General features: G+C 38.6%; 1 protein-coding gene across 1 annotated transcript in view; it reads right to left on the bottom strand.

The window, feature by feature from the left end:
• The window catches only part of ZNRF2 (zinc and ring finger 2), an 83,102-nt gene extending 57,670 nt beyond the window's left edge, over nt 1–25,432 (bottom strand). Inside the window, exon 1 of the mRNA XM_031013169.3 lies at nt 24,791–25,432. Coding sequence (XP_030869029.1) covers nt 24,791–25,259 — 469 coding nt within the window. The 5' untranslated portion in view covers nt 25,260–25,432. The remainder of the gene's footprint in view (nt 1–24,790) is intronic.
• Nucleotides 25,433–25,647: the final 215 nt, after the last annotated feature.

Here is a 25,647-nt window from a genome sequence, read left to right as displayed (position 1 = left end):
GGTGTCATTTAGCTGTCTACTCCAGTCTTTAACTAGGACATCATCATTATACATGCTGAGTTTTATCAGAGAAGTGATAAATTTCTGAGCACTCTAAACACATTCTTATCCTAAATAATGGTTAAATAATCCCTTTAAGAAATCTAAATTTGACTCTGATTGTTGAAACAGAAAATATTCAGTATAACTATTTGACTAAATACATTAGAAGAGTTCAGAGAATGTTCAAAGTCCCACTCATGATATCCAAATAAAAGCTTATATACTCTGCTTTGCCATTATTTTAGAATTTTTACATGTTTTAATACGAAGCCTATTCTAACTTTTTAAAGTAAAAAGGCCCTCGGCAATAAAGACAATGTCATCATGTAAAGAAAATGGTACATATTCTATATATGCATTAATTTATACAGGAGTGAAGACATCATATTTAGGACCTGTCTTTAAAATAATTCAGAGAAAAGAGATAAATGAAGCCAATACTGCAAAATATAATGAACACTGAATGTGGATGCTGAAGATATGAAGTTTTTAGTTCATTGTACTATTTGCCTCTACTTCTATGATTTCTAATAATATTTTTAGAAAGTCTGTAGTAAATCTAAGTCAATTTTTTCAGTAAATCTGAAAAGCCAAAATTCAATTCTAGTTAAAAGTAACTCAGAAAATACTCAAATTCTAATTTAAAAAAATAAAATATTGACAATACTAATTGTTACAGAGGATGTAAAGATATACAAACTCTCAAACACCAGTGTAACTAAAAAGCAATATAACCACAGTGGAAAACACTATTAAGCTGAAGGTATACATAACCTATGACTCAGCAATTCCACTTCTAGGTATATATCCCAGAGCAGTGGTTCTCAAATTTTAACGTGCTTAAGAGTCATTCATGTGGAGAGCTTGTTTCGGTTTCCTAGACCCCATCCCCAGAGATTCTGATTGAGGGTGGAGCCCACAGATTTCCATTTCTCCCAAGCTCACACAGATGACACCACCAATGGTGCTCGTTCAAGGACCATATTTTAAGTAATACTGTCCTAAAGAAATCTGTGCACATATGCACCAGAATACATATTAACAAAAAATTCACAGTAGCAATGTTCATAATGGCAAAATGGAAACAAACACCCAACAATGGAATGGTTGAAAAAATTCTGGTGTATTTACAGAATGAAAAATGATAAACTTTAAACTACAGAATGATGAACTACACACAGTATAAATGAATCTTACAAACATAAAAGCAGCAAGACCCAAAAAAGAGTACGATTCCATTTATATCAAGCTGGCAAAATTAAACATATTCTTTACAAATGTATATATAAATTATAAAACAAAGAATGGCAAAGAAATAATTACAAATGTACGGATTATGATTATTCTAAGAGGAAAAAAGGGCTTCATAATCAGGAAAACAAAGGGGAGGATTTCTGGAGTGTTGGCACTGTTCCACTGCACATGGATGACAGGTGCATTGGTATTCATTTTCTAACTCTATTCTTCCATTTTCTGCATTTTTCTTATTTATATTTCACACACAAAAATTTTAAAGACATTTTCTTTGATGCTAAAATTTTATGAAAGTGGCTTTCCAAAGTCTACTATTTAAGTTTTAACACACTAAATCTGGCCTCATTCTTTTAATCAGTTAAATTATATTTCACAATCTAAGTTTAAGAGTGAAACATTATGCTCGGTGGTAAATAAAAATTTCATTAAATCAAAATACAAAGTCTTGAGGCAACAGGTTAACGGTTATTGCTATGAAAAATCCTAATATATTTATACCTTTAAAAAACACTTGAAAGGCTCAAATATCTTGAAATGTGAAACAAGAAATAACAACACAGAATTTGATAGCAAATTTAGCAGAATTAAGGGTCAATAAAAACAGTATCATTCAATGGACTTGGACTCAGTCTATAATTCTTCCCAAAGATACTAGTTATTATGCTTTTAATGTACACAGAACAAACATCTTACAGAGATCTACCTGGCAAAATTTGGGAAGATTCCAAATGCCATATGGAAAATAAAAGTAGTACAGATGTGAGAAAGACTTTTCTCCTTCCCACTCCAATACCCCTCCACCCCCAGCCAAAAAAAAAAAAAAAACAGAAAGAAGAGAAAAAAGAGAATGCAAGCTCCAAGAAAAACATCACTATGAAACACACAAACAATGGATGCCATTTGACACAGCATGCAAGGACAGGAGAACCTCAGAACTAAAGTTTTATCAGTCTACACACAAACAAGGCAACAATGAAAACCTGGGAAACCACAGAGACCATCTGGAGTCTACAAAGTTTTCACCAAGATAGGTGAGGGTAAAAAAATCCTCACGAGGTCAAAAACTTTGTAAATCTTATTTAAATACTTACCATTAAACTACTGGTTCCAGAAGGGATAGAGGTAGCAGAGTAGGAAAAAGAGGGAAAACCCAATCAATACTAAGGATAAAAAGTGTCAACATAATATTAAATCTATGCACCCAGAATAAAATAGCAAATAAATACAAAATGATGAGAGATTAGGCAGCCAACTTTCTAGTAGTATTGAGAGGTGGGTTATCAATGCTCCCTTCTGCCTTGTATTCCTGTTTTACTTATTATTTGGACACTGAGCTACTTAACAGCTATTTCAAAAAGTGGACTTGGGAAGGCAAAGAAAGTCTGTAATTTTAAATACGGTCGACAGGCAAGTCAATGTGCAACTTAAACTACTAAAGGAACCAAGAATCCCTTTATTACCTAAATTCTATTTCACAGCAATTGGATTATCCAGTGTTTTAGGAAAATTATCTATGTTTATCCATAATGTATGTACACAACTAAAGCAGCGGTTTAGTATTTCAGTGACTAGAATAGGTGGTTTTATCATTTGCTGATATGGTTGATACCTAACCATTATCCTAAACAAATGAACAGTGACACTGCTTATTGTAACTTGCTCATATGCCATAAAAGATTGAATTTTATTCTTCCTGACTTTGTTTCAACAGCTTTTATTATTTTAAGTATTTTATGTAATGCTTTACTTACTACTAGCTTTCACACCCACCATTTAAGGCAACTTGCAGATAGGAGAATTTATTATTTTGATAATAAGCCATAAAAGACTGAATTTTATTCTTCCTGACTTTGTTTCAATAGCTTTCATTATTTTAAGTATTTTATGTAATGCTTTACTTACTACTAGCTTTATACCCACCATTTAAGGCAACTTGCAGATAGGAGAATTTATTATTTTGATAGTAAGAGTGTTAGCTCACATTTGCAGAGCACTTTAAGCCAAACACTTTGCTAAATGCTACATTATCTCATCTAATCTTTAAAACCACTATATGAAGTAGCTACTATTATTATTATTACTTTAATATTGAGGAAAGAGCGGCTTAGAGAGTTTAGATGACTGGGCCAAAGCCCCAAAGGCCCAGCTACAGATCCAAAAATCAAAACCACTACACTATACAAACAGTAATAAATAAGATACCCAGAATAATGTTTTCAATGTTTCAATCTTATTTTCATTGCCATAAGTGCTAGAAACATGTATGACAGATGAATGTAACAAGAATCACAAGTCTTATGAAAAATTTCCCAATTCACTGATTTACTAAAGTACCAGAGCATAAACTAAATAAACAAGTAGGAAATATGACACTAATCTTACAAGAAATCAAATGTTAGCCCTAACTAAAAATACTAGAGAAACAATATTTATTGCTGGTAACTGGTCAACCTCATCTACAACACTGCTATAAGAATTAAATCATACACACAAAAACATGTCCACATTAAAAATTGAAAAAGTGTACTCCTTGCTAAAATGAGTTCAAGAAATGAAACTAATGGCTTACAAGAAAGATAAATTCTGGGTGGTTATTTGTTATAAAGGTTTTTTAAGTATACTTTTTAAATGACAATGTTTTAAAAAACAAGGAGAACTTACAAAAATACTATCTACATGAAAATAAAAGCTAAATAAAATAAGCCATATCTCCCTTGAAGCTTAAGATATCTTTTAAAACATGAGTAAAACTAGTATAGTTACCTATTTTCCTAAGAACAATAAAACTTTACATAAGATTAGAATGCTCGAAGCTTCAGAAAATAAGTACATTTACAATGATGAAAGACAATCAGTATCTCAAACAGCAAATCTTTATACCCAGTGGTATTCGGGTAGATATTTAACAACTGTTCTCCAGGGGAAAAAAATCCTGATTTGTCCTAGTTGGTGATTTCCATGGTATAAGTAGTCTGTCCTATTTCAAGCCACCAAAGTGGTATCATTGAACACAGAATAGGAAAGAGATGTGCAACTGCACACTGACACAATTTCCACCACACAGATACAACAGGTGTCAATAACCTCAAGAACACAGATAACAGTAAAATATAATAAAACTAGGACATAAGTTTTGAGTATTTCCTTTGTTTTAAATATAATTTAAATGTAATTTATGTAATTTAATTTTAATGATGGTTATATTTAACATCTGGCTTGCCGAAGTCCTAATAATTTATCAACTCCAGGAAGAGCTAGTTCCAGCACATCAGAGGCACAGAGCTACCTTTTTAACTCACCCTAGTCCTTTATTTCCCTCATTTTCCTATAACTTTTTGGTGGGTTAATGAGGAAGCAAGTCATGCTATTTTCATCAATCAGCTCTCTCAATGATTTACCCTAAGTCTATATGACGAATATCCCTTAAGTCCACCTATCCTTGCTGTTCAAACAAGACCCAACCCATGGCCCTAAACATAATAGACTGGTAACACCCATTCATACTTTTCCGTAGTTTTATCACAGAAAAATGAAGCAATGGCTAGTTGCACCTGCTGCAAATATACTTTCCTCCATCTATTCCCTCAACATCACAACGGTTTTTGCCTCACAAGCATTTTTAAGTTTCCTAAAAGACCAAAATAATTTGCATTTACACTAATATCATTTACAAGCCATATCACTTGCAACAGTATGTTACTACTTTATTTTCTGCCAGTCTGACAGGCATAAAGTGCTATCACATTACTACTTCAGTTTGCATTTCCCTAGAAAGCAATCTGGCAAAATCTATTAAATGTAATAATAGGGAATGCTAGTCCTGGAATATAGTGGAATAAGTACTTGGACCTGCCATCCTAATTAAAACAACTCAAAATCCAGCATTTTTTTTAATCTTAAAAAACATGAATGAGCTGGCAAGAAGCTATAGCTGCTTAGGCCAGAAAAGGAGGAGACTGGAAACCCAGAGAGATAAAGTGAACAGCAGCAGTTGGCTTTTGCCTTCAGCTAGAATACCCTCAAAGGGTTATGACTTCACTGCGAAGGTAAACTAATATTATTAGTAAGGAGAGTAAAATAGTATTACTCTCCTTACCACCACTACCCAGGTAACTTTAAGGAAAATCTATTCAACAATGACACTGGGTGGGGAAGGGACAGAAAAATCACCAATGAGAATCTGGAACCACAAATAGAGTTCCTGCTGCTTTTACAGTCTGAATTTATAATTCCTAAGTGGTTTAAAACCACTAAGCTGTATTCCCACACTTTGGCAGGCATCAGAATCACCTGAAAGGTTTATTAGAACACAGATTGCTGGTACCCTTTCTGCCTCCAAGTTTTAAGTAGGTCTGGGGGAGGCCCAAAAATGTGTGTAACAAGTTCCCAGGAGATGCTGATGCTGCTGGTCTGGGACCAACTATAATGCTACAGTGGGTAATTCAGTTAATAAAGCACCCAGCCCGTACTCTGTGATCAACACAATCATATCCTACTCTTTAAGATACCTTTTTCCAGTAGGAAAACACTAACATCACAGTTTATCATAGTCTATGAGCTTATACCTCAAGGCAAAATGGGACTTGGGAGACACAAAACAAAGGGTGAGTAGACATCAGCAACACCTGGAAACTTGTTAGAAATGCAAATTCTCATTCTTCACCCCAAAACTACTCAATCAGAAACTTGGAGTGGAGCCCAGCCCTCTGTGTGATTCTCAGGCCCACCAAAAGTCTGTTTGAGCCATAAAACATCTAAAAGATTAATGATTTTAAAAAGGGGTCAAGTTACTATAAAATTAATTTGGGAGATACTGAATTAAAATGAGTTAACTAGTTTTCTTTTTCTTTCTTTTTTTTTTTTTTTTTTTTTGAGACAGGATCTCATTTCCATCGCCCAAGCTGGAGTGCAGTGGTGTGAGCTGAAGCCAAGTTGAGTGATCCTCCCACCTCAGTCTCCTGATTAGCTGGGACTACAGGTGCGCACTACCACGCCTGGATAATTGTTTTCTATTTTTGGTAGAGACGGGGTTTTTCCATGTTGCCCAGGCTGGTTTCGAACTCCTGGGGTCAAGCCATCCACTCGCCTCAGCTTCCCAAAGTGTTAGGATTACAGGCATGAGCCACCACGCCCAGCCTTAGACTTCTTTATTACAGAACTTTAATAGGTTACAAACTTGCTTGGTTACTGAAGTCTTCCTTCCAGGAGAATCTTATGAGACCAGTATCCTACACGATAAACTTTCATTGATGCTGTCCAGAGTGCATTTTGCTCTGTGGGCCCTGACAGTTAATGGCACACACCTGGAGTCAGATAGACTGGAGTATGAATTTGAGCTCTGAAAGCATTAGTAGTGGTAGCATAGGAGAAGGAGCAATTAAAGAGTAGCAGTGATGATGATACCGCCACCAGTTCTTTTCTGTTTAAAAAATACATGTGTTACCATAGAAAATAAATGGCAATATACAAGAATAAAACAACAGCAATATTTCTACTAGTCCGAGATAACCAATTTTTAGTGTATGGATATTACCTTGTCTTTTTTATGTACATATATACACAAATTTGGTAACAAAATTACCAAAAAAAAAACCATAGTACTTTAATTTATATCATAATCATTTGTTTCCAAGGCCCTGATGGATGGACACTAGAGACTATACATTTCTTAAAGATGGAGGTTTTTCTTCATCCTTCTGGTCATCTTCCTATGACCAGAAAGCCTCCCTAACCTATTGCAACATGCGCTGAATTATTTTTTGACTAAATGAATAAGTAAACAAAGAAAAATAAGATACAGAGACTATGCATGATATTAGAGAACATTTCCAGTTTCCTCTATGCTCAATTTTAAGCCAGCGAAAATACAAAAGAACATTTAAGCCATGTGCAGCTTGGGTTTACAGACCACTATCATATATTCACATATAGAATGAGGAGCACTTTTCTCTGGTCCTTGCTACATACAGTAATTTTTAAAAAGTAAGAGCTCTTTAAAATATTAAGTACATGGACACAGAGCAAAAGCAGGAATGTCAAAGGCATGACAGACAATTTGGTCCTCAACAGACTTCAGTTTTCTGTGAAGTAAGCGTATCAGTGTTCTCAAATTCCTCTAGAGTTTCTGATTCCAAAAACTGCCTTGCGAACACCAGGGAGTGAAGCCGACAGAACTGGTTCACCACCCCTGTGGCAACAGTGAAGCAGCCTCCTTCCCTGAACAAGCAGCAGCATGCTCCTGTCCATGTCTCATCACAGCTCTTTTCAGTGCACTAGCCTACAAGAGGACCCTGCTCCAGGCTACTGACCTAATTGTCTGTTCTTATATTAAACATTTAATTACCTTTTCGGAGATTGTTATAATGGGATTTTTGCCCGCTCTAGTATATTCAAATCTAAGACAAAGATAAGTTGTTTTTGTTTTTTTTTTTTAAAGCCTCATTATCCTGTAGTCCATTTTGGAAAGTAAAGCCCAAGAAAGCAAAAGATGAAGGTTCTAAAGCTAGTTTGATTGACCTCAGAGTACCATGCCCAGTGCCTCTTCCAAAAATATTTAATATATCAAAAGTGAATGCAGCAAACCATGCCCCAGATTGCTTTTAGTAATTTAAGTCCCTTTTCTAGCTTTTATTTCTTTATTTATTTTGAGACCCAGTCTCACTCTGTTGCCCAGGATGGAGTGCAGTGGCGTGATCTTGGCTCACTGCAACCTCCACCACCCAGGTTTAAGTGATTCTCCTGCCTCAGCCTCCCAAGTAGCTAGGATTACAGGTGTGTGCCACCACACCCAGCTGATTTTTATAATTTTAGTAGAGAAGGGGTTTCACCATGTTGGCCAGGCTTGTCCCGAGCTCCTGACCTCAAGTGATCCACCCACCTCTGCCTCCCAAAGTGCTAGGATTACAGGCTTGAGCCACGGCACCTGGCCCGTTTCCTAGCTTTAAAAACACTCTCTTCCCATGGATACTAAAGGAATCCAGGATGAGGTTGTCATTCCAGTTGTTTTTCTCAATCCAGGCCACTTGATAAGAAAGGCTGTAAGAGCAGAGCAGCAGACTCTGCTCTCATCTTTGATAAATGCAGAGTCCTTATTTAAGACAGTACAGTCTGATTGTTGTAAGAACTATAAAAGAACTCCCCAGGATCCTCTTGCACAAGGCTGAAATTTTTTTAGCCCCAGCTGTAATTGTGGATTACAGTTAAATTGTTTGATTCATTTATACTTCCTGGGCTTAAATATGAAAACAAAAAAGAAACATATAAGCAGAAAGAAAACTACATATATCTAGTCATTGTCTACCTAATACTTAAAGATTCAGACTATAACAAAACATAATAAATTCCCAACTCACAATCTTCATTCAACCATTTCTCTGTATTCCTTGGACAGTGAAATTTCTCCCAAATTTGGAAACAATGATCCTAAAAATAAAGCTCTCTGAACTTTCTCCTTTTCCTGGGGATTTGGAATTTGCAAATGAATCAACCACTATATCCCACTTTGCTGTAGTGATTCCTATTTAAAACACTTAATATCATCCAAAAACTGCTAATCAGATAATGTAAAATTAAAGAATAGATAAAACAGGAAGTGTTAGATTCTAATTAAGTCTATCTTTTATTAGAGATAACCACATACTCAAGCCTCATCTATCATCAATTAAACATTTGGGGTATTCTGGCTGGGTGTGGTGGCTCACGCCTGCAATCCCAGCATTTTGGGGGGCCGAGGCGGGTGGATCACGAGGTCAAGAGACCGAGACCATCCTGGCCAACATGGTGAAACCCTGTCTCTACTAAAAATACAGAAATTAGGCAGGCGTGGTGGCGTGCACCTGTTATCCCAGCTACTTGGGAGGCTGAGGCAAAAGAATTGCTTGAACCCACAAGACAGAGGTTGCAATGAGCCAAGATTGTGCCACTGCACTCCAGCCTGACAAGAGAGTAAGACTCCGTCTCAAAAAAAAAAAAAAAAAAAAAAAAAAGACTTGTATTCATATGTTTTCCCATGAAAAAATCCTCTAAATATATGTTATGGAGAAAAAGCAGGTTTTACAGCCGGGATGGCTCACGCCTGTAATCCCTGCACTTTGGGAGGCCAAGGCGGGCACATCACGAGGTCAGGAGATCAAGACCATCCTGGCTAACAGAGTGAAAACCCCGTCTCTATTAAAAATACACACAAAAAATTAGCCGGGTGTGGTGGCGGGCACCTGTAGTCCCAGCTACTTGGGAGGCTGAGGCAGGAGAATGGCATGAACTTGGGAGGCAGAGCTCGCAGTGAGCCGAGACCATGCCACTGCACTCCAGCCTGGGCAACAGGGCAAGACTCTGTCTCCCAAAAAAAAAAAAAAAAAAAAAGCAGGTTTTAGAAGAACACAGTATGACCACATTCTTGCCAATAACAGCCTCCATCACAAAATCACATACAAAATGAAACTACTTTTTTCTATGTACTTAAAAGTATGTAAATGAATTAAAACAGAAGTATACGTATAAAAAAATAACAGTTACATCTGGGAAGACAATGGGATCAGCAAAGGAAGACTGGAAGTGACTGTCATTTTATCTTACCTGATTTTTTGGGGTTGATTCCTATTTCTTTTGCAATTAAAAAAAGAGAACTTCCAGTTAAAGAGGACTAATTGAACATGTTCATACCAGAGGACTGAAAGTGACTTTCACTTTTTTTGCATCATCTGATTTTTTTTTTTTTTTTGAGACATAGTTTCGCTCTTGTTGCCCAGGCTGGAGTGCCATGGCGCGATTTCAACTCACTGCAACCTCCACCTCCCGGGTTCAAGCAATTCTCCTGCCTCAGCCTCCCGAGTCGCTGGGATTACAGGCATGCGTCACTACGCTCGGCTAATTTTTGTAGAGACAGGGTTTCACCATGTTAGTCCGGCTGGTCTCGAACTCCTGACCTCAGGTGATCCACCCGCCTCAGACTCCCAAAGTGCTGGGATTACAGGCGTGAGCCAACACGCCCAGGGGCATCATCCAAATTTTTATAGGAGTGAATTATTATTTCTTCTGCGATTAAAAAAAAAACTAAGTAAAGATAACTAGTTGTACACATTCATTAGTTTCTGCTCAGTCCAAACATCCTACTAAAATGATAAAAATGTAATTTTTAAAGGGAATACACCTATAAAAAATCAAGAAGATGAAATAAAAAGCAGTACCTTTAGACTCTGGACAGAAAATTCATGAGTAATAATTTTCACTGCAGAACTAGGAAAGCAGAGAAGCAAACTGATTTACAGCAGGCACAAGAATTGGCAAGCACAAGATATCCCTGGAAGCAGGGGTGAGGGCAGGCCTAAAAGAGAAAGATTCATCACTAGTCTGTGCAAGGAGCTGTGAGATCTCCTAGTTGTCCTCCCTGACTTGCAGCAGCTAAGCAACCCCAACCCTGGCACTATACTACAAGCTTGTTATTAGGAGAGGGAAAAGTTTCTAGACTTGCAGACAACAGGAATAGCCGAAGGCAGAGGTCCTGTATTGATACTAAATATTGAGATTAAATGAAAGTATCATTTTGAGTATTAAGACTCTCAATCTTCTTCTCACTCTGCTCCTAGATCACTAGCATAAACGATTGTGTCTTCCAGGCAAGAAAAGCCATTTCTGGAAAATATGACCAGCCCAAGAGAAAAGACAGTAATATTCCTAAGAAAATGGCCCAGACAGAGGACACTACATGCACAGAGAGCTTCCAATTTGCTTTTTAGTGCCCCCCACTTTAAAAGTATCAGGAGTTAGCTAAAGATCACCAAACATTTAAAGAAAATATCTAACAAAAGAATGAAGCCAAACAAACAGAAAAAGCAAGTGGGAAGAAACTGAGTCATCAGGAAAGGGAACAAAGCATACACATACATATATACACATACACATACATATATACACAAACAGATGCACATGTAAATTCGTATCAGTAATATTCTTAGAAAAAGGTATTGTACCCACAAAACAAAAATGGAATATATGAAAAAAACTATTTTTAAAGACCTCAGAAATTTTAAAAACATTAAAAATTAAGTTAAAAATTAAAATTACAGAAACAAATAAAAATTGACAAAAGAGTTATAAGATCACGTTTTTAAAAGTCCCTATCTGGGCATGGTGGTATGCACCTGTGGTCCCAACTACTCAAGAGGCTGAGGCAGGAGGATCACTTGAGCCCAGGAGTTCAAGGCTGCAGTGAGCTAGGATCACACGACTACACTCCAACCTAGGTGACAGAGCCTCGAGACCTTGTCTTCAAATAAATAAATAAATCCCTCAAAAGAAAAAAAGAACAAAAACCAAAGACATAAAAAAAATTGAAGAGAAAAAAGAAAAAGCAAAGGATTACTCTAGGTGTACATCTAAATCATCAAAGAAAAAAATGGCAAAAAAAAAAAAATCACAGAAAGCAGCTGACTCAAAGAGCCTACCAAATATGTTGCACAATGAATGAAAACAGTTCCCTCCCAAGACATGTAATAATGAAATTTTCATACAAAGGATCAAAAACCATAATGACATCTACGCACTCAACAGCAACACTAGAAGCCAGAAGGCAACAAGGCAACAGATTTTAAATTCTCAGGGAAAATAACTTCAACCTAGAATTCTATATTAAGTCAAAGTACTAATCAAAAATGAGGGCAGAAATAAAATATCTTCAGGAATGGAAGCCTCAAAAAAATTTTACCTTATACATATTCTTTCTCAGTAGGAACTATGAGATTGTATCAGCTAAAAACAATGGAGAACATCAAGAAAGAAGACACATAAATTCAAGGAACCAGGAAACTGAACATAAGAGAGAGGCAGGCAAATACAATTTCCAAGATGATGATGAAAAAAGACGGATCTCATAGGATAATCAATTCGGAACAGGGTAGGTCAGAGGGTCTCAAAAGAGACTTTAACAAGAAAATGAAATTCAGGCAATACTCATCATATGAATAATCTGAGAGGAGATTTATACAAATGAGGGAGGGTTGTAAAACTAAACAATTTTTAAACTAACAAATTTTTAAAAGACAAAAGAGAAAACACAAAATTGTACAGGAAAAGAAAAGCAGCCAAGTGTGAAAAGGACTCTGAATTATTAAAAGCTAATTAGATTCTGTACACTTCACAACTAAAATACAGAATAACTCACACTTAAAATACAAGTGGTTGATCTAACTTCTAAGTCTCATCTCCAGATAACAGCTAAAGAAATTATCTACTCTACCACCGACTTCTTATGACATAGACTCAAAAGAGACAGTGCTTATGAAGTAACTTTCCTAACACATACATTACTATATGAAAGTAACTGTATTAGTTCAACATTTATAAAGACACTTAAAGTGGCCAATAATAATATTAAATATTCTTAATTTTAGTTATTTTGTTTTAAAGAAACTAATGGCAATCCTCCAAAGAACTCTGCGTACGGTAAGGTGGTAGGAAGAGTGGACAAAAGGAGTTATTAAGGAACTGAGATTTCAAGGTGACCAGATATGCTGTTTTTGAAGAAGTGCTATGATAGACAGGAAATCTGGAGAATTACAAATCAAGACTTCAGGGCTCTCAGACTGAAGGGTGTTGAAGCACCAGCAAAGCAGTGAATTGCTTTAGTAAATGCCAAGTCATCCAGGTTGCCTGAGATGTAGTAAATCATGTAACTAAAATAACCTAAGTTTTTCAGCCTCTGCCCTGAAGCAGCAGCACACACTTATGAAAACACTGACCTACCTTATCAACCATCCTTCCAACCGTCTCCAACCGCCCACAAAACACGCTCACATTGATAACACTTTGTAACACATTCAAATGATTATAAAAGAGCTATAAGCACAGTATAATTTTACTTCTAAGGCAATTTTATAACTGCCTCCATTTGTACAATCTATATTATACCTATTTGGTTCAAAAATTAATTTCCCTATATTTACATTATACAAATAAAAACATAACCTACCACTTCTTTCTAGAGCAATACATTTCTATATATAATTTAAACATGGCAATAATTTTGATAATAATCTTACCTTAAAACATAATAATGTAGTTATCAAATACATTTTGGGAAACATTCAATATTTACAAAGTTTTTACCATATGTTTGGCATAGTAAATGTGCTGAAAAACTCAATTCAAATGTTCAGGGGAGAATTTTGTAAATATAAGGAAGACACATTATAAAAATAATGAAAACTGGATTGTTTTTGCAAAATCTGAGCAGTTGGGAAGAGAAAGGAATATGGTATCAGAGTAAAGCACATGGTCTTTCTGAGGAGGGTGAGACTGGAAGTGGGGCATAAATCTTGGATGTTTTAATTTTTTCATTCATTGAAGAGGTTCGTTCAATAGTTAAAAATACAGAGGTATGAAGTATGTGGACTACTTTAACCCTCACAATACTACAAAAGCAGGTTTTTGTTTTGTTTTGAGACAGAGTCTCATTCCATCACCCAGGCTGGAGTGCAGTGGTGCAATCCTGGCTCACTGCAACTTCAGCCTCCTGGGTTCAAGCGATCCTCCTGCTTCAGCCTCTGGAGTAGCTGGGACTACAGGTACACACCACCACACCTGGCTGATTTTTGTATTTTGGTAGAACCTGGGTTTCACCATGTTGCCCAGACTGGCCTCGAACTCCTGAGCTCAAGCGATCACACCCGTCGGTCTCCCAGAGTTCTGGGGGTTACAGGTGCAAGCCACTGTACCTGGCCTGATTCTAGAGATGAGGAAACGGAGGTACAGAGGAACTAAGCAACTTGCTTAAGGTCAGCCCAAGAAACATGACTTGAAGACTTAAACTCTTCCCCATAATAACAGAATACAGCCTGGACATAAAGTGCATCCCATCTCTGCTTTTGTAATTTATGGACAGATGCGGAACTCAAACTGAGCTAATCTGAGTCCTTTCTGCTGGAGGTAGAGAAAGGTACTCCCTTCAGGCCTGAAAGATAGCATGTAGTTGGAAGTACAGAGTCTCAAGGGCCCAGCTTAAAGAAGGCCCATACTGCCTGGGGGCAGTGGCTGATACCTGCAATCCCAGACAGACAGACAGACAGACAGACACACACACACACACACACACTCTCTCTCTCTCTCTCTCTCCCCCCTCTCTCTCTCTCTCTCCCTCCCTCCCTCTCTCTCTCTCTGTCCCCCTCCCTCTCCCTCTAAATTTCAGCTCCAGGGGCATTGGGTCCTGCCTTTGTTCCTTCAATTCTCTAAGTTACCCTAGGATCCTTTTCAATAATTTGAAACAATATACAGTTTTTCCACTTAATGCTATTTTGAGTTATGATTCTATCCTTTACAACTGAAAGACTTAAGATTCTCTGACTAGAAGAAAACCTAGGCATTACCATTCAGGACATAGGCGTGGGCAAGGACTTCATGTCCAAAACACCAAAAGCAGTGGCAACAAAAGACAAAATTGACAAATGGGATCTAATTAAACTAAAGAGCTTCTGCACAGCAAAAGAAACTTCCATCAGAGTGAACAGGCAACCTACAACATGGGAGAAAATTTTCCCAACCTACTCATCTGACAAAGGGCTAATATCCAGAATCTACAATGAACTCAAACAAATTTACAAGAAAAAAACAAACAACCCCATCAAAAAGTGGGCGAAGGACATGAACAGACACTTCTCAAAAGAAGACATTTATGCAGCCAAAAAACACATGAAAAAATGCTCATCATCACTGGCCATCAGAGAAATGCAAATCAAAACCACTATGAGATATCATCTCACACCAGTTAGAATGGCAATCATTAAAAAGTCAGGAAACAACAGGTGCTGGAGAGGATGTGGAGAAATAGGAACACTTTTACACTGTTGGTGGGACTGTAAGCTAGTTCAACCATTGTGGAAGTCAGTGTGGAGATTCCTCAGGGATCTAGAACTGGAAATACCATTTGACCCAGCCATCCCATTACTGGGTATATACCCAAAGGACTATAAATCATGCTGCTATAAAGACACATGCACACGTATGTTTATTGTGGCATTATTCACAATAGCAAAGACTTGGAACCAACCCAAATGTCCAACAATGATAGACTGGATTAAGAAAATGTGGCACATATACACCATGGAATACTATGCAGCCATAAAAAATGATGAGTTCATGTCCTTTGTAGGGACATGGATGAAACTGGAAACCATCATTCTCAGTAAACTATCGCAAGAACAAAAAACCAAACACCGCATATTCTCACTCATAGGCGGGAATTGAACAATGAGAACACATGGACACAGGAAGGGGAATATCACACTCTGGGGACTGTTGTGGGGTGGGGGGAGAGGGGAGGGATAGCATTGGGAGATATACCTAATGCTAGATGACGAGTTAGTGGGTGCAGCGCACCAGCATGGCACATGTATACATATGTAACTAACCTGCACAATGTGCGCATGTACCCTAAAACTTAAAGTATAATAAAAAAAAATAAAAATTAAAATTAAAAAAAAAAAAAAAAAAGATTCTCTGACCATGGTGCAATACTTTTTTTTTTTTGAGATGGAGTCTTGCTCTGTCACCCAGGCTGGAGTACAGTGGTGCGATCTCAGCTCACTGCAACCTCCACCTCCCAGGTTCAACCAATTCTCCTGCCTCAGCACCCCCTAGTAAGCTGGGATTACGGGCACCTGCCACCATGCCCGGCTGATTTTTGTATTTTTAGTAGAGATGGGGTTTCACCATGTTGTCCAGGCTGGTCTCGAACTCCTGACCTCAGATGATCCACCCAACTCGGCCTCCCAAAGTGCTAGGATTACAGACATGAGCCACAGTGCCCAGCCACGGTGCAATATTTCTAAATTAACACTAGAAGTAACGAAAGGGTACTAGTAAGGACCACCACAATAAAGCCACACTTTAAAATAACTTCCAAGTAAAAGAAAATATCGAAATGCAGTTAACATGATTATTCCCCGATAGAACTGACTTTTAAAAGAAACAAAAATGTGTACTCAATGATAATGAAAATGGTAAGTATCCAAAGCTATGGGAAGTGACTATATGTAACAAGAAGTAAACGCTTTTATCATTAAAAAATAATAAATAAAAAATAAAAGAAACTAAGAGAAAGAACAAAATTAACTTTACAAAATGAGAACGAACAGAATAGAGGAGACAGTAGAAAAAATTAAAAACCAACAAAAATAGCAAAATGTGTTGTTCAAACTGAGCACTGGCTCTCTGAAACATATTACACATAATCCTGCCTGGGCAATATAGCGAGACCCTGTTCTCCACAAAAAGGAAAGAAAAAAAAGACAATAAAAATAAAAATAAATAACCCATTATGTATATATGGCTTCATCTTTTTTCTCCTCAGCTCACATATAAATAGGTAAATTAAAGAACTATTACAGACTAATCACAATTCAAGCAAAAATTAGGATATTCCACATGGTCAGAACTTATGAAATTCAAATGACTGAATACACCTATAATTTTCTGACACACTAATATTTTTGTCGCCAAAAAAAAGAGCCCTGAATGAAATAATGACTCTGATAGGTGACATTACTCGAAATATATCTACCAATCTGCACTTATAAATATCAAAAACCTCACAAGTTTTTATGGGTTAAAAAATTTTACGTAGTCCTAAAGATTATACCTTGCTAGAAGCTGTTTCCATTTCTAATGAGCAATTTGGCAATAAAGATCCAATGCCTTGAACAAAAGTGTATCTTTGTTTCTGTCAATCCCATGTTGCTGATAAATTTCTAAGAACTGGCCGGGCGCTCACGCCTATAATCCCAGTGCTTTGGGAGGCTGAGGTGTGCGAATCACTGGAGGCCAAGAGTTCAAGACTAGCCTGGCCAACATGGCAAAACCCGGTCTCTACTAAAAATACAAAAATTAGTGAGGCATGGTGGTGCACGCCTGTAATCACAGCTACTTGGGAGGCTGGGGCACAAGAATCACTTGAACCTGGGAGGCAGAGGTTGCAATGAGCCAAGATCGCAATACTGCACTCTAGCCTGGGTTACAAAGCAAGACTCCATCCCAAAAAAAAAAAAACCAAACAAAAAAAAAAGAACACTGTAAAAATTTGCTTACCAGGGTGTTCATGGCAACAGTATTTTATTACAACTGTACCAAACTAAATGCTCAACCATAAGGAACAACCAAATAAATCCTTGACTCTTCATTTTCTCTCATACCTCCACATCTAATCCAGGTGGCTCTATCTTCAAAACACGGGATACGCAGAATCTGGCCACTGCTTAGCACCTCCAGCACTGCCACCCTAGTCCAAGCCACTATTATCTTTCATCTGGATTTTTGCCTCCTTGCTGACTCTTGCCACCTCACACAATAGCCAGAGTAATCCTTTAAAACCCAAGTCAGATTATGTCAATCCTCTGCACAAAAATACTCCAGTGTCTCCCCATCCCTCTTTAAAACAAAAGCCGCAAACCACAGGTCAGTGGTTATGAGGCAGTTTATGATTCTGTCCCAACCTCATGCCACCCCACTATGCTCTCATCTTCTACAGCCCTCTGCACTCCAGCTGTAGTAAACCTACATATCAGGTACACTCATGCCTCAGGGCTTTTACAGTTACTGCTCCCTGTGCCTGAATATGTTTTTCCCCCAGAGATCCTCATGGCTTGCTCCTTCACTTTCTGCTTGAATTGTCACCTTGTCAGTGAGGTCATCCTTAAAACCCGATTTAAAATAGCAACTATAGATAGGCCTCCACCCCAGAATCTCTATCAGCCTTTGCACTCCATTTTTTTCCATTACACTCAATGCCCTAACACACTATGTATTTTATTTGTTTGTTTACTATCTCTCCCAAATAGAATAATAAGGCCCCTAAAAGCAGGGATTTTTATCTTACTTCTTCACTGCAGTATCCCCAGAATAGTGTCCGGAAAAGCGGGTTCTCATTAAATATTTGAGTGATTTTTGGAATACTGGGTAATAATTAAAAATCATGTTATAAAAAATTTTAATGTGATGTTAGAAACTGGTGGAAATGGAAAGAGCACGTTATCAAAGAATATGTAACCCATGGATCAAGAAGAAATCATATGGGAAATTAAAATACATTTTTCACTGAATGTTAACAAGAACACTTCAAAATCAGTGGGATTCAGGTAAAGCAATTCTTGGAGGAAAATGTGTAGCTTTAAAACTTTGTATTAGAACATCAGAAAGGTTAAAATCAAAACAATATAAAAATGAATGTTCCAAATTTTGTGTCTAAAACACATACATATATAAAAGACATTAACAGTTATTTCTGGTGGTAAAATTACAAGCAATTTGCGATTTTTATACATGCTTTTCCGTATGTTAGTTTTTCTCTAGTGAACAGGTATTATTTTTATAATTTAAAAAAAAAAACAGGTTTTTAAAAAACTTCCTTTCCCTCTGGTTGAATTCTAACTGCTGGCCTCTTCCTCTGCCTGTCTCTTAAAATACTTGCTCCTCTGGATCCCATCCTTGTCCTTCGTCAATCTATATTCATCCCTTAGTAATCTTATCCACTTTCTGGATTCATTTATAACTTGCAAATTGATTTCTCAGTTTTTTATAATATCCTGAATTAGAGACTCATGTTTCCAACAACTTAAAGTATACTTCTATCCAGATGAAAATCCTGTAGCCACTCAAATTTAACAGGCCTGAAAGGAACTCATTATCATTTCCTAAAACTTGTTCTTTTCATCTTTAATACTGGTTAAAGACATCACTATGTACCTAGGTTCTCAATTCTATCAGTTCTACCTTAGAAATCTCAATCAAATCTAACTTTTCTTCTCCCTCACCAATGCCATCTTTTCAACATAGGCATCTTCTATCAGTTATATTTTAAAAGAATCCTAACTTATTCTCCTGCTATCACACTCTCCTCCTTAAGAACTGAATCCTGATCAGGGTTGCTGCATACAGCCTGAAGTCTGCACCACTAGAGAAGGTTGCCATCCATGTAAACTACGAGTGTTAATTGTGCCCAATGGCCTAATCATGATACTCCCCCTGCTTTCAAACTTCATTAGATAAAACAAACCTACAGCACTATAAAATCCTTCAACTGGCTCCACTTTCTATTTTTCTAGCTTCGGGTTCTCATCATTCCTCTATGCACCCTACAATCCAGACATATTTAACTTTTCAGTATGCCCTATCAAACCCCACACTTTTGTGGATTTTTCTTTAGTCTGCACTGCCCTCTCTCCGTAAAACTTCTAAATCCTTCCAACTACAGTTCAAACGTACCCTCCTCTGTGAAGCATTTTTTGACCAGCCTAGACAAAGATACTTCACTAAGTGTTTTGTTAACAGTTCTATTACAGAATTTGTTGCACTGTATAATGATCACATATATCCATCTCTCAAATTCAATGGAGAGTTGAGCAGTGCATAAAGAAGCTCCATATTTGTACCCTCAGCATCTACAATGTCCGGCCCCTAAAAGGGGTGAAGTTCATGTTTATTAACGCTATACTTAACCATATGCATTAGTACAACTTTTTAAAAGTAAATTAAAATGAGTTTAAAAAAAAAGTTACATGTTCAGCTGTCAATCTATCTATAATCCATGTGGCAGACAGAACTGATGTGACTATTCTTGATTCCTACACTTCCTGGTGTTTAAACCTTTGTATAATTCCCTCCCCTTGCACGTGAACTGGACCTATGACTTGCTTCTAATCAATGAAATACAGCAAAGGCAATGGGTTGTATGTGATTACATGTACACGATTATGTAAGAACATAGCACCAGTTCACCTTTGACAGACTCTCTTCCTTTGCTGACTTTGAAGAAGCAAGCTGCTCTGAACCTAACAGACACAAGGAAATAAATTCAGCCAATAACCCAAGGAAGTCTGTGGGCAGACCTTTCCCCAGGTGAGTCTCTAAATAACAACCCCGCCCTGACCTACACTTTGACTGCAGTCTTAAAGAGGACACAGCTAAGTTGTGTCCAGCCTCTTGACCCACAGAAATTGCAAGGCAATAAACGTGTTGCTTAGAACTGCTAAATTTGCAGTCATTTGTGAATAAGCAGCTTAGAAAACGAATAAAATCAGAACCTAAGGTATTTCTGAACCCTTTGTTCACAAAAAGGCCTATGTTTTGTCCAATTTCTTAACAAATAAATGTCATGTATATGCAAAATTAAAACACAGACTAACATTTCAAATAAACAATAGTTCTTAAGAATATTCACATAAGGTAAAACTTAGGAAGTAATTTGCTACATAAAGCAGTTCCAACACTCTCTTTTAACACATTTGCCAATATACCCAATTATACATAATACTACATGTAATAAGTATAATATTAGGGCAATTCTCCTTAAAACCCAAATAATAATAAATAGTCTAAAAGTTGATATCTCATTAATGATATTTGGTAATCAGAAGAACTTACTTACTGGTCACCAGGCAAAGCGATCAAATTGGAGGAGAGCAAGAGACTTGCTGGAGATGTGCCTGAGGGAGTAAGACACTATCTTACAACAGCAGGGCTCTTACTCCCTCAGGCACTGCACCAGCCAGCAAAGCATCAAAATACCAGGTTCTTAGGTCACGCTGCTCTCAGATCAGGTGATGCCCTGTGCAACTCACCAATCCTCCCCACCTTGCAGTCAAGAATAGTTCCAAAAAATCCCCAAAGCAGAAACTTCCATGACACAGGCCACACTTACACACAGCAAAACATGTAACACGAAGGTATGAAATTACAAGTGAGGAACAATAACCACCAAAATTCTTATTACTTCAGGAGTGGCAGGGGTTGTGGTTAGAAGGCTCATTTTTCTTAGAAAGAGGCAAACATTCCTCTTCGGCCACTCCCCATAAAAGCCTTCAATGGCACAAAATAACATTCAGGAATAGGAAATAGATTAATTACAATATCCCAAATTCAAACATTTTGGCACTTGATATTGGTAAGAAGTGATAACTGAGACCAATTCCATAATGGTTAATTGATGAAGATAACCTAACACCATAAAACTTCACATCTGCCTTAAAAATTAAGAGAAATCGTCCTAGAAATACAGGTCTTATTCAACATATTCAGTTTTAAGAGATAACCCACACTCCTTCAATATAAGAAAACATGTTTCACAAGTAACAAGGCACCTGAGTTACAATCAGACTACTGAAATACTCATGAGCAAGCCACACCCTAAAAAGCTCAAGAAAATCAGGAGGCCAAAAGCAACCCAGCACCACTGGTTGTCTTAGATTAAGTCATTTTACATTTTCACTTCTGGACTCAAGGATACATTATAGAAGTCCACACGATTTCTCTGGAAATAACCTCCATGTATTGGTACATTTCTATAGCCCAATTCATCTACCCCATCCTTGCTGCATCATTAAAGGCTATTTGACCACTCATATTATGCTCTTACGAACAACAGCTACTTGACAGTGGAAAAAAAAACGTAGACGTAAATTAAAGCCAAACAAACCCTAAAATACCATCAACATTTTTAAATATTAGGAAATACCCTTAAGACCTGTTTTAAAACAAAGGTGATGGACAACACTAGCTGTAGTCAAGAAAGCGTCTGTTCACTTTAACACTCCTCAGTCTGAAAAGAATAACAAGGACAAGATTTACTTCACCTAAAAACTCCTGTATAAATATAATCACATTCTGATGTCTGGCAACTCAATTCTAGGAAATTTCTACACACTGAAATATCTGGATTAGGCATTTTTCTTCCAGTTCTCTAGAGAGAATAAGAGTGTATACAGCCAAAACAGATGTCCAAATGACAGCAAAACATAAAACCAACACAGAAAACTTCCTCGTTCAATGTGGCAATCAATTCATTATGAGGGAACTACTAACAATTCCACTTGCTAGACTCTTAAGTGTTAAAAATAAAAGGGGGGGACTGTTTTTCATTTTCTATAAATTACATGAGAGCTCACAAGAGAATAATTTTGAATCTTATTAGTACCACATTTTCTTATTAGGAGACGTTAATAATATAAACAACAATTAAAACAACAGTTTTAAAAAAAATACGAACTTTCCACTAATTCTGAAATAATCCTTTTATCAATTTTCAGATGCAGTTATTTGTATATAACCATTTATACAATTTGTAACTGAATAAACACAATGTTATAATAGATACTAAAAAGTTAAGTAAATGTGAACTACAGTCTTTTTTAATTATAAGATTCTTTATTTAGCTCCCTAAATCTCAAGATGATGAGAAACATGCTTCTATTGTTTTCCTAATAACCCGTCCACTAAAATATAGGTAAAAATCTCAGTAAGGCAATGCCACTAAGATGGGTTTTTACGTAAATGTATTCCATCTCCCTGCCTCAACAGAGATGTCAGGATGTGGCACTTTCATCTGATCCTGTCATATAATAAGAACAGGTAATTTCTCTGATCTCTTTGCAGCAATTCTCAACTGAGGTTCCTCATCTGAATCACCAAACACAGGAAATTATTTCAGTGACTTTTCTCAATAGTTCCAAGAATGATACATAACTAAAACCGTCCTAAATGCACTGGAGCTAAAAGTTAAAATTCACTGCACACTATGGCACAATTCTCTCCAGAAAGTCGGTTGAGTAAGGCTGGTATAAGTTCCTCAGAAAGTGTCACTGTACTACTAGGCCCCAGTCACCCAACCCCAACAGCACTAAAAGAACTATGAGTGCACAAATCTAGAACTTAGATAAGAAAAAAGATAAATGCTTTATCTCCAACTTTAAGCAACTAGGTATTTTTACTTACTAGGGAATAGCATGGGGCTCAACTGTCCCTTCTCTGAATGGAATGCATTTACTTAACAAAACAAACCCATAGAAATTCAATGTTTCTCAAAGGGAATTATCAGCTCTTAGAAAATGAATTTTTAGAAATCAGCATATTAAATAAATATTAACTATTAACTTGACAAGGCTTTTCCTATTCACCCTTCTTTAGCAAACTTAAATATTCATCTTCTAATAATTGCTAAATGCAAAATTTCACTTCAAAAAGATAACGATAAACATTAGAAACCAGTTTGCCCTTCATTCTCGCACTAATCACCAATTCTCAGAAACTGCCTTTTATATTCTTCAGTGTGGACTACAGCAACTTCAACTGTTAGGTTAGTTGTGATCAAATCATTTTAAGGACACCAGTAGAGTTCTTTTACTCAAAAGCAAATGGCTTTTAAAAATGGCCCAATTTTAAGAGGGATGAATATTTTTAAGAAGCAAAAATTACTTTAAAACAAGGTAGCTAATTAAAAGTCAAGCGTCGTTCCATATTGAATTTGCAAAGCGTTACTAAAAAAATGGGAAAAATGAAACATGACATTCCTGTTTTTAATTTATGCTGGCGTGGGTGCTGATAGTACAGAACATCAGAACAGATAAATTACTACGTATTCCACTTTACTAAGTCTCCAAAGTTCCTACGTTTACAAATATATAAGTAAAAGCGGCACAAAAATGTAGGGGATCGTGTTTTCGCTGCTCATCTGTGCTCAGTTGCTAATTTTTCTAATACCAGATACATAATGCGATGAAATGGGAATGCTTATCTTCTATACTTCTATTTATTTTCATAAAGGGGAGAGGGGAGGTGGTCTTGATTCATTTACTATTAGCATTTTGCAATAAAGTAGATCAGCATAAAACGTAACTGAAGTAGAATTCATTTTCCCCAGGACAACGCACACTTCCTCCTGTTTCTGTAGTAAAGCACATCACTTTGCTATTAAAAATGTCCATTTTTCACAACTGACTTTTCCTTAACTCTAGTCAACACTGCTCTTCAAAAGAACCTAGCCAATTACTGTACCCTGAAGACAGATGTGCAAAATTTTTACTTCCTTAAGAAACTTTTCCATTTTTTAAATGCTTTCCAAATTAAGCAAGACTCACATTAACTGTGATCTTAAGTAGCAGTTTAGTGAGGTTTAAAAACAAACTTTTCATTAACGCATTCATCCAATTAAAATGACATAGTAACTGGGACTACTGACACAGATTTCAGGATTACAGCTTTATACTAAAAGTCGGTCCAAACATGGTAACTCAGTCTTCATTTGAGACGCTTTGACTTTTGGCCTTTAAAAACTGTTCCCCACTCGAGTCCCCAGATAGAACTACATTTAGCAACGGGTCTCCTCCTGACTTCCTGGTACTAAAAACCACAACCACAAGGGCTGTTTCGTCGGTTTGTTGTAAAACAACATTTGCTCCAGTCATCTCACTGGAAAATAGACTTTCTCTACTGGGCAGCCGCTGAGGTGAGGGTGCTCACGATGTTTAAAAACAAAACCACGCGTCTATGCGGTAGCGGCACCGCCGGTGTTAAGCGCCGGGTTTCTTCCCAGGATGGAGACCGACGCGGGCGGGTCCGGGAGGCAGCCCCCGGCGCCCCGGCAGAAGGAGAAAAGGAGAAGGGTAAAAATAGCCGGCGGCCACGGCCCACGTGCAGCCGCGGGAGGAGTGAGCGCGGGTGCGCGGAGAGGGGTCCGTACCTCCAAACATGTGCGGCGAGAGGTGAGCTGGTAAGGAGCCGATCACCAGGCGCGGCCCGCCCGGGCTCCCGCCCACCGGCCGGTCCCGGCCGCTGCCGCCGTCCTCAGGGCTGCTGTGCACCGAGTCCTGCGAGCCGTACGGGCCGCTGCTGCTGTTCGGGATGCTGAAGGGGGACTGCGCCGCGCGGGCCCCCGACGCCACGCTCCCCACGGCCCCGCCGAGGGAGCGGCTGCGCGGGGCCGCCGGGGCTGCCGGGGCCGCCGCGGCCGCCGCAGCGCTGCCGGAGGCGCTGGGCTGGTGCGCGCTGGGCACCTGAGCCGGGAACCTCCCCGCGGCGGCGGCCCGAGCGCCCCCGCCGCCGCCCGCGGTCCCATTGGCGCCTCCGCTGCTACTGGAAGGTAGATCTGAGCCCGAGTACGCGCGCGTGCGGCCGTTAGCGGCGGCCGGGCCGCTCTGCTTGGCGCCCATGTCCGCCCTGCCCCGGGCCGGGCCCGCGCGCTGCGCCCCGAGAGCCGGGAGGGCGGGAGCGAGCGCGGGAGCTAAAGGGCAGGGCCGAGGCGCCGCGGCCGGCCCAGAGAGGCCCCCGCACGTCCAGGGCCGCCGCCCGGCGTCCAAAGGGGCAGTCGGCACCCGGCGCGCTCTTCTTGGGGCGGCGGGCGAGGCCGGCGGCCTGACGCGGGCGCGGGAGACGAGGAGACGCGGAGAGGACGGGGTCCCGGCTGCAGGCACCCCTCGCTGGCTCCAGCAGGAAGGGGCGGCTCAAGTGGCCGTGCGGCTGCCGCTGGTTTCGGTTCTGGTGCGCCACGACGGGCCGCTACCGCTCTCTGCCGCCGCGCTCGGCGCCCCCGATCTCGGC

The sequence above is a fragment of the Gorilla gorilla genome, chromosome 6, assembly GCF_029281585.2.
Source record: "Gorilla gorilla gorilla isolate KB3781 chromosome 6, NHGRI_mGorGor1-v2.1_pri, whole genome shotgun sequence".
NCBI lineage: Eukaryota > Metazoa > Chordata > Mammalia > Primates > Hominidae > Gorilla > Gorilla gorilla.
This window is presented reverse-complemented; position numbering and strand designations above follow the sequence as displayed.